This window comes from Crocuta crocuta, unplaced genomic scaffold (genome assembly GCF_008692635.1).
Source record: "Crocuta crocuta isolate KB4526 unplaced genomic scaffold, BGI_CrCroc_1.0 scaffold32, whole genome shotgun sequence".
Classification (NCBI taxonomy): domain Eukaryota; kingdom Metazoa; phylum Chordata; class Mammalia; order Carnivora; family Hyaenidae; genus Crocuta; species Crocuta crocuta.
In genome coordinates this window covers 9,726,861-9,736,619 of record NW_027529424.1, presented here as the reverse complement: position 1 = coordinate 9,736,619, position 9,759 = coordinate 9,726,861, and the positions used below count along the sequence as shown (strand labels likewise).

The 9,759-nt window shown below is 58.2% G+C and overlaps 1 protein-coding gene across 1 annotated transcript; it reads right to left on the bottom strand.

The window, feature by feature from the left end:
* Window positions 1-1,303: 1,303 nt before the first annotated feature.
* On the bottom strand, window positions 1,304-2,130 carry LOC144226930 (calmodulin-alpha-like). The gene has a single exon (XM_077758423.1). It carries the CDS (start codon window positions 2,001-2,003, stop codon window positions 1,554-1,556), a length of 450 nt encoding a protein of 149 aa, XP_077614549.1. The 5' UTR covers window positions 2,004-2,130; the 3' UTR covers window positions 1,304-1,553.
* Between the last annotated feature and the right edge of the window lie 7,629 nt (window positions 2,131-9,759).

The following is a 9,759-nucleotide window of genomic DNA, read 5'->3' as shown; positions in this document are numbered from 1 at the left end:
GTCCAGTATGTTGCAACAACCTCCTAGGGAAGCCGCCTCCCACCCTGAGCCAGACCCACTGACTTGCCGCAGCTGAGATAAGATAAAGTCAGGCAAAAACCAAAGAAAAACCCGTGCCCACTGCTGAAGGACGCCCAGAGCCGCACAGCTGTTTGCAGACGGTGCCGGAAAACCATGTGTGTTTCCCAGATCCTGAGTCCCATGATCCTCCCGTTGCCGCTAGTGCGCACCCCCCGATTTCATTCTTTTTCTTCAATTTGTTAAAGTGTATTTATTTATTTTGAGAGAGAGAAAGAGCACAGTAGGGTAGGGGCAGAGAGAGAGGAGGTGAGTGGATTCCAAGCAGGATCTGGGCCGTCAGCGCAGAGCCCGACATGGGACTCGAACTCATGAACCATGAGATCATGACTTGAGCCGAGATAAAGAGTCAGATGCTTAGCTCACTGAGCCGCCCCAGAGCCCCACCCAGATTTCATTCTGCTGCCACCCCGGGCCTCAGTTTCCTCATGTGCATGGTGCCCTTGAATGAGCCATCTGTGAGAACTTGACCCCCAAGCTAAGGCGGGCAGCGTCCCGCAGGTCTGGTTATGGGGACCACATGGCGGTGCCACTAAGCCCAGTTCGAGCAGGATTGGGGGACGGGAGAGTGAGATGCCATCAGCAAGGAACACCTTCCACCCTGAGCGGGGTGCCCCAGGGCCCGGCCATTCCCCTCCCCCAGGACCCGGCTGGCCCCCAGCCCCTCCTCATGTGCTGCCCCATGATGCACCATGTCCACCTCGGAGCCTCTGGTCCTGCCCTGTGAGGCCCCTCGAGTGAAGTAGGTCTGATTCCTCAGTGTCCCCACGTTTGTTTTCTTCACCTTCCTGCCTCTCACATGCAGGACACACACACACACACACACACACACTTCTTTTTTTATATTGGAACCTGAAGAACAGTTGGCTAAATGCAAGGGGTGATGGCCTTATCGTTTGTGGTGTAGACAGTGTCCCCATCCCAGGATCCGGGCTCCAGCCTCTGGTCCTGACCCAGAAGCTCAGGCAGACACTCGAGCCAAAGAAGCACGCCTCTCCTGTTCCCCTCCCAACCCTACACGCCCTTCCCGCACCTCCCCTCCCCCTGGGGCATCCAGGAGACGCTGAGGCAGGCCTTCTGGCCAACCCAGGTCTGCTCCCCCACTAGGGCCGAGTGAAGGGGGTAGAGGCGCAAAAGACCCCAGATGCCACCACCTGGGGCCTTCGATTTTCCACTTGCAACCAGACACTCAAGCACCAGCGCACACAACTCTTAGAGTCCAATCGCTTTTATGTGAGCCGTCACATTGCTTGGGTTTCCTCACCACAGCCCAGTGAGGAAGCGGCCGCCCCGGCTCTTACAGGAGCTGCCCGAGCCCCCCGGGCAGAGAGCGCAGCCCCCGCGCCCGAGGGAGGCCAGGCTCTCCCGCCGGTAGCTAACTTCCCACCCACCACCCAGACTTCCCCTTTACACCTCCCGCCACAGAAGCAGGGGCCCCGAAGGCGTGAGGACCGGAGACGGGCCCAGGCCGGGCCTCACTTCTGAGAGAGGATGCGCCTGAACTCCTCGAAGTTCACCTGCCCGTCCTGGTCCACGTCGGCCCCCTGGATCATGGCGTCCAGCTCCTCGTGGGAGGGACTCTCGCCCATCTTGGCCATGGCCTGCTTGAGCTCATCCACGCTGATGCGGCCGTCGCCGTCCAGGTCGAAGGCCCGGAAGACCTCCCGCATCTCCGCCTTGCTGCCCCAGTCCTTCGTCCTCTTGGCCATCTCTTCCAGGAACTCTGGGAAGCTGATGACGCCGTCGCCGTCGGCGTCCACCGTGGCGATCATCGCCTTCAGCTGGTCTTCCGACAGCTTCTCGCCCAGGGCCTCCATCACGGCGCCCAGCTCCTCCGTGTTGATCTTTCCGTCCCCGTTGTGGTCAAACTGGGCGAAGGCCGCCCTGAATTCATCCACCTGTTCTTTAGACAGCTGCTCAGCCATGTCAGGCACACCTGTCACAGAGCTCCCGAGCTTGCTGCCACTTGGCTCAAAGGGCTCGCGTCGGAGATGGGGACCAGCGGCTGGGACCGGAGGCTGTGTCCGTGTGAGGGCAGAGCTCCCGTGGCTGGCTTGCCGGGGGATGGAAACCCCCTCCTTTTCTGCATTCGGAGCGAAGGGAGGAGGAAGGCTCTCCGCCCTCCCCATGTCCTTGGGCGAAATCCTCCTCCCAGGGAGGGACACACAGCTGCGAACCAGAAATGCCGGAATCCCGAGTGGCAGGGCCCGCCCCAGGAAGGCTGGAGGGAGCCCGCACGGGGGCCGCTGGGGGCCAGCCAGCCTCCCCTAGCCCCGGCGGCAGACATGCCACTCAGGAAGCTTCTCAGCCAGGTGACGCTCAGAGACGTGGCTGGGAGGAGAAAGGGAGCCTCCTTCGGTGGACAGAGCGGGTCCCGGAGGAGAGGGGGCCTGGCCTGTGTTTCTCTTCTCTTCTTGGGGCTGTTGTCCAGCTCTCACCCCGCAGGACGGGCTGGTGGAGGCAGATGGCGGCAGAATGAGTGGAATTCTACCAGGGAGGAGCCGTGGGCGCCGCGAGGTCCCCAGGCCGTGGAGGATGCGCCCAGCCGCCCACAGCTTCAAGAAAGCACGGGGCCCGGGCGCATGCAGACGTGGTGCACACGTGCTAGCTGCTTATTACGTGGCTGTTGCCAGTGTGATTTCCGGGGTGAGGAGAGGTCTTCCTGCTCCCCCCAGAATACCTCTCCTCCAGCCCCGTGATTCCTCCGATGCCATTCCACTGTTAGGTTCAAGCTTCTGTAGGCAGACGCGTGGCGGGGGGGGGAATGGGGCGTCTGCCCCCGTCCACGGGGGTCCTGTCAGAGGGCCTCGGGACGCCGTGCAGTACGGGGCCCGGAGCAGGCCCGCCCCCGCAGGCGCTTAGGGACAGAGGGGTGCGGAAAGGGGTGGCCAAGACTGGGAAGTGGCCTAGTTCGAGGGCTTACTAAGGGCCACAAAACCCAGTCTGGAAACGTCCCCGGCCCGCAGCCTCCTCTGTCCTTTGGAAGGATGTCATCTCTGCCCACTGCTCTGAGTAGCAGGGTTTAGACCAAGAGCTCAGCCCTTGGGGACTCTCCCGGGGTCCCTAGCTAGTGACACCCAAGGCTCTCAAGGGGACACTTGCACTCGAGTCTCCACGGTGTCTTTCTCAAGCAAACCTCCTCTGGTCCCTACGACCTCCCAGATCTTCCCCGGCCTGTGCCTCTGTGTGAGGCATCAACTCCTTCCGTCTCTGGTTCAGCCCATCAAACAGCCTGAGGCGTCTCTCCTTCCCTAGACCCATCCCTGGGGGCGCACACCTGCCCCCCAGCCCACCCCGAGCCAGGGGACCCAGATGTGGAGAGAGACACAAAGGGAGGGTTCCAATCGTCCAACTTCTTTTATAAAGAGAACAATGGCTGTTTCATCTTCGTGCTGGAATAGTACAGGGACTGCAATAAATATTGAGCAATCGGTTTCTCAATGAAATACTCCAGCAGTATCGGGTGGAGAAACGTAGGCACCTGGGACACTGGCTCGGGAGAGCCACCCACTGCCGGAAGTGGCAAGGGATGGGTGGGGCTCCCGGCGACAAGGGTATTCTTTTAAGAATATTTGAAGATACAAATCTACACATTTCATTTTCTTCTTACCTTATTATCAGGGCTTGTGATTAAAAATCCAAGGTGCTCAACATTTTCTCATTTTCCCCTTGGAATTAAATGATGCGTTGTATAGAGGGAGGAGCTTTTGTGACACTATCTGGAGACGGAGCTCTTGGTTCTGGCTCTGTTGCGGATTTGGGAACTCGGCGTGGGTCTCGGCATCTTCATCTACAAGATAGGATAATATGTCCACCGTATATGATGACTGCACTTAACATCAAAGCTCAAGGTGTCTTTGATCAGCAGGAGGTGTAATTACTCTGTGATAAACCTCATCTTTGGTTGCAAGCTGGTTTGTGTCTGATGGGAACTGACAGTCGAGCAAAGGAGGACCTGGCCCTCAATTTTGTCATTACGGCTTTCTCGATGGCACTAATGAGCTCTCCGGCCTGGAGGGTGTAGTCACATCACACAGTCCAAGGCGACATTAGTCGCCTTTTGGACATCACCATGCGGCTCCCCGCAGAGCAGAGCCTTGTATTTAGAAAGACCATCTAGCGAGTGTCCTCACGGGACTGGAAGGTGATAATTATTCATGTCCCTCACTGTCCCCATGTATAGATGGAGTCTCAGGACGTAGGGTCTTATGCCCAAGGCCACCCAGAAATTGGGGAGAGAGTCACCCTTCTAGTGAGTCCCTCCCCACCCTCGGCCGGCCATTTTGGATCCTGCTTCCTCTCCAACACGGTGTGTTCCCTTCTCGGAGCATGAATCCATACGGAAATCACTCCCTTCCCCTCCCCCCGTGGCCTCCTGCCTCAGCAGGTGAGCGGTCGGTCAGCCTCACGGGACCAGCATCGGGGATCGCTGCTCCCCGGTGACCAACGCCAACGGTCTAACAGCTGAACTCAGCCCTGGGAAAAGGGGGAACACGTGTCACCCAAACCTAATCCAGCTCGATCAAGCCCCTTTCTTCCTCCGGATCCGGCCCAGCTCTTTAAGGAGCAGGAGGGAACTAGAGAGGCCTCAGGTCCACGCATGTCTCCTTACTGGGCTGTGGCTGTGCCTCTTGTCGGGGGCNACCCCCGGGGTGTCCCCCTGCCCGCCACCCTCCACCCCCCGCAGAGCGTGAGGGAGACACGAGAGGCTGCCTGGCTGAGTGGGGGACCCGCGTCTACTGGGAAGGAGCCCCGGGACCAAGCCCAGCAGAGAGGGGGTGTGGTGGGCCAGGCGGAGACCGCGGGTGCTGGCCTCGCCGCTGTCGCCTGCTGGAGGCCAGCCCTTCCCTCCGGGGCTCATCCCCTCTCCTGCCCCCTCAGGCCACCCCCTGGCCCTGCTGCCGGGGCCACTGGGACCTCTCCCAGTGACAGCGGCTGAGTTCTGGAGCCCCTGAGGGCGTCCCCACAGGCAACGGGTCCCCATGGCCCGGGGGGGAGGTCTGCAGTCTCCACTGCTTGTGCAGTAGCCCGGGTGTGAATGTGGGTGTGACGGTGTGCGTTGCGCACAGGGGTGTGGGCTGGCTGTCTCCTGCCCAGGCCTTCAGAACCGGCGGCTGAAGCCAGCCCGGCGTCCCCGGGACAGAGCACACTCAGCTCTCCCGTCCTGTGCGCCAGGTCCCCGTGAGAAACTGGTAGGACTGGTCCCGGAGCCTGACGTGCGTGCGGGAACCTGCTTGTCCCTCCCCCGCTGAGCGCCCCCACGCTCGCCCAGAGCTCCTGCGCGGGGATCACCATGTGTCCGCGCGGGGCCCGCCCTCCGTGGGGCCACTGTGCTGCCTTCCCAGAGCGTGCCCCCCGCCCCCACCCCGTCCCTGCTGCGTCCGAACCCAGAACACAAGTCACATTCCCCAGGGAGCATGGGTGGCTCCTCACTGGCCAGGAACCAGGAAGCTGTGGGGCGTCGTCCTGCCTTCCCAGGTCACGAGAGGTGCAGCCCGGGGCAGGCGACTTCACATAAGGCCGCACCTGCCTCCGCAGGGCTGCGGGCTGCGAGCGGAGCTGCAGGAAGAGCAGTGGCCGCAGGGGCGCACGGGAAGCGCGGGCCTTTGCTGCCGCCCCTTCCCCCGTGGGCCCAGAGCCAGCTCTCTGCCCGGGGCCACTCCAGCTGCTCTCCCTCCTCCAGGTCCAGGGGCCGACGTCCCTGACGCGGAGGGGGGTGGCTGTTCTAAGTTCCGGAAGGTCTCAGGCCGAGGTAACCCCTGGCCTCACGGAGGCTCAGGCCCGTCTGGTCTTGCTCCCTGCGTCCCTGCTGGTGCCGCAGAGTGTGCCCCAGGTGTGGAGTGAGTTTCCATTCCACAGGGAACGGTCACATGTTGAAGGCTCAGAAGTTGGAGGTCGTCTTTCCGTTTCAGATCCTTGTCCGAGCAAAGGTGTGATTCTTGGGCCACTAACACGTCACATGGAAAGGGCCTGCTGTCAGGGGGACTCTGTGCAAAAGGGTAGGATCTGGGGCGCCTGGGCGGCTCAGTGGGTTGAGCGTCCAACTTCGGCTCAGGTCATGATCTCGTGGTTCGTGGGTTCAAGCCCTGCATCAGGCTCTGTGCTGACAGCTCAGAGCCTGGACTCTGCTTCAGATTCTGTGTCTCTCTCTCTGCTCCTCTGCTGCTCGCACTCTGTCTCTCTGTCTCTCTGTCTCTCAAACATAAATAAACATTGGGAAAAAAAAAAAAAGAAGAAGAGCAGGGTCGTGTCTGCCTGTCCCTGCCCAGCACTCGGCCTGCTCCCTGGCGTGCGCTGCAGGCGCGTCAGGCCCACGGTCTGCCTGGACTCGCCGGGCGCCTGGCAAGGCTGTTCTTCCCGCTCTTTTTGGCCAACGACACACCCGGGAGTTTTGCAGGACGCACATGGCCCGCGTGCACTGTCTGCACACGTGCGCAGCCCCAGTGACAATGGTGCCCCGGTTACGAGGCACTTTCTGCAAGAAGTGCTCTGAGTACGGTGTTTTCCCGGAGCACCGACATGGACCCCTTCAAACAGCAAGCGTTTGGACTGTGGTGGAAACCTTTCTAAGGTGAATCATACACTGCATTTCCCATCACTCTGAACAAGGGGGGCGGACTGCTTCCCATAGTTAGAGACGGTTCTGTCATCGTGTGCCCCACCCACAGGGACGTGAGCAGGTGCATGGGCCAGGCACTAGATGGTCCGGATTTGCTGCGATTTCTCCAGCGGAGCAGTCCCACCTCCTGGCAGTCGTCAACTATTATATTTCCATGGGTGTCGCACTTCATTTCACAGCTATTATTGATATAACTTAAGACAGACCCAAAGTTGCCAGGTATAAAAAAAAAAAAAAAAAAGGGAACCAAATTGTAAACCAGCAACTCAATTTATTAATTAACTGATTTTTCACTTTTAAGTGTATTTATTTATTCACTCATTCATTTGTTCATTCATTTAGAGAGAGAGAGAATGTGGACAGGGGGCGGGGGGGGAGAGGGAGAGAGAATCCCAAGCAGGCTCCATGCTGTGAGCGCAGAGCCCATCTCAGGGTTCAAGCTCGTGTACTGTGAGATCACGTCCTGAGCCAAAGTCAGATGCTTAACTGACTGCTGCCCCCAGCAACTGTAATTTACAAACAATAACAAATCAATTGCTCTGAGGGGGTGCCGGGTGCTTCTATGATATCTCTGGATTCAGGACGAGATCCTAAAGCGTCAGGACCGCCATTGCCTGAACGGTGGCTCAGAGCAGGCGCTCGTTCCCACGTGGGCACAGCCGCCTCACACTTTCCCTCTGATCTCTGCTCGGGGCACTGCCTTCTCTCCGTGTGGCAAGAAGTCGGGGAGGTTGCAGACCAGAGGAGTGACTGGGGCACACCCGTGCGTCCCAGTGCGCTGCTCAGAAAGGGTGAATTAGGTCACAGTGCTCCCAGAGCAGTGGCCACAGGACCCCTCCCTATGCACCGAGGTCCCTTGGAGAACTCGAGCATCTCTCCCACCGCACCTCTGCTTCTCCGCCTTTCCATCTGCCCTGAGGAGAGCCAGGCAGGAGCCTAACTTCCTCATTGTGGAAACGACCACACAAAGTGGGTCATAATGCCCTGTGTTGGTGAACAGAACGTCTCCAGCGTGTTCGTGACAACTTCCCACCTCGCAGAGCCTGATGATATCTGACCCGCGTCTCTCTCTCTCATACTCTGGCTTGAACGTCCGCACACTCACACTCACACCTGCAACAACATAGCTGCCTACGTGTTTTTCTTGCCAGGTTAGAGACGTTTTAAAAAACGACCACCTTTTATTTTACCCACCATCCACCAAGGAATTAAGAATGCACCTTCTCAGGAAAAACAGTTGGCAAGTTTATATATGCTCCTTTGTCTTTTTTTAAAATAAAGTTTTTTAATGTTTATTTATTTTTGAGAGAGGGAGACACACAGAGCCTGAGTGGGAGAGGGGCAGAGAGATGGAGACACAGAATCCAAAGCAGGCTCCGGGCTCTGAGCTGTCAGCACAGAGCCTGACGTGGGGCTCGAACTCCTGAGTCTTGAGATCATGACCTGAGCCAGTCAGATGCTTAACCAACTGACCCAACCAGGTACCCCAATGCTTATTTATTTTTGAAAGAGACACGAGTGGGGGAGGGGCATAGAGAGAGGGGGGACAGAGGATCCAAACTCAGCTCCATGCTGACATCAATGAGCCTGACGTGGGGCTCAAACCCACAAACCATGAGATCATGACCTGAGCCGAAGTGAGACACTTACTCGACTGAACCCCCCAGGTGCCCATTATACACTCTTTTCTCAGTGGGTAGGTGAACCCTTGATTCAGCATGCTCAGGCACCATATTTACTATATGAATGAAGAACTCTTACATTGTTAGAACAACCACAATAAAATAGAAAAATGGGCCAAGCATATGAAGCCAGCCCACAGAAGAGCAAATCCAAATGGCCGACACACATGTTGCCAGACTCGACAATTCGGCAGTAGACAGAGACACACACATTAAAATAATCATGAGGTATCGTTTGATGCCCACTCTGGCTGGCAAGAATTCACCGAAGGCTCTACTGCCGGAGAGGCGCCTGGCTGCAGCTCAGGTCATGATCTCTTGGATTGTGGGTTCGAGCCCCACATCAGACTCTGCACTGACAGCACAGAGCCTGCTTGGGATTCTCTCTGCCCCTCCTCTCCCAGAATAAATAAACTTTAAAAAATGTACTTAAAATACTGTTTTTCTGCCGCGGAGATCATGCCAAGGGAAGCGTCACGCAGAGGACTGAGTGCCCCGGCTGAGTTCTAAGGGGGTGTGTGCGGCCCCTTTGCAGGCTTTGCAGGGTCCAGAGGCCGGGCCGGCTCTGCTCCCTGGAGCTTCCAGACCAGGAAGCTTTCAGTCAGCTTCTCCCCTTCACATGGATCCACCTGAGGGACTGTCCTGTCAGCTCCTCAGACTTCTGGAAATGATCAGGTTGTGAATTTTTTTTCTTTGGTGGTGGAGGGGCAGAGAGAGAGAGACAGGGAGAGGGAGGGAGAGAGAGAGAGAGAGAGGGAGAGAGAGAGAGAGAGAGAGGGAGGGAGAAGGAGAGAGAGAGAGGGAGGGAGAGGGAGAGAGAATCCCAAGCAGACTCTACACCAAGCAAGGGCCCGACCCGGGGCTCAATCCTATGACCCTGGGATCAGGACCTGAGCTGAAATCAAGAGTGGGACGCTCAACCGACTGAGCCCCCCAGGCGCCTCTTAAAATTTTTTTTAAGTTGCAAATTTGGTGTCTTTGAGTGTCACCTGGGAAGCATTTAACGAGCCAGGAAGTCGAATCTGCATTAAATAATCGCTTTTAGGGAAACTCTTGGTTGGTCCAAGGAGCGCAGTGTAGACCAGCTGGGTCGCAAGCAGGCCTGTGGGCTTACTTGGGTCCCCCGTGCCGTTACAGTGCAGGTGGCCAGACACGCTGTGTGTCCCCTTCCCCCAGGCCGGGGCCCCGCGCCCTGCCTACGGAGCGGCTGGCAGACTTCTAGGAGATGTGTCCCCGGGGATNCCCTGGCCCGCGAAGACACTGCCAGTGTCCGAGCTCCAGGTCCGTCTGCTGTCAGAGGAGAGAGCGAGGCCTGACCCGAGGCCTCGCAGGGCCGCCCGCAGGCCGCCCCCCTCCTCCCTGCAGGCTCGCGGCCCTGGC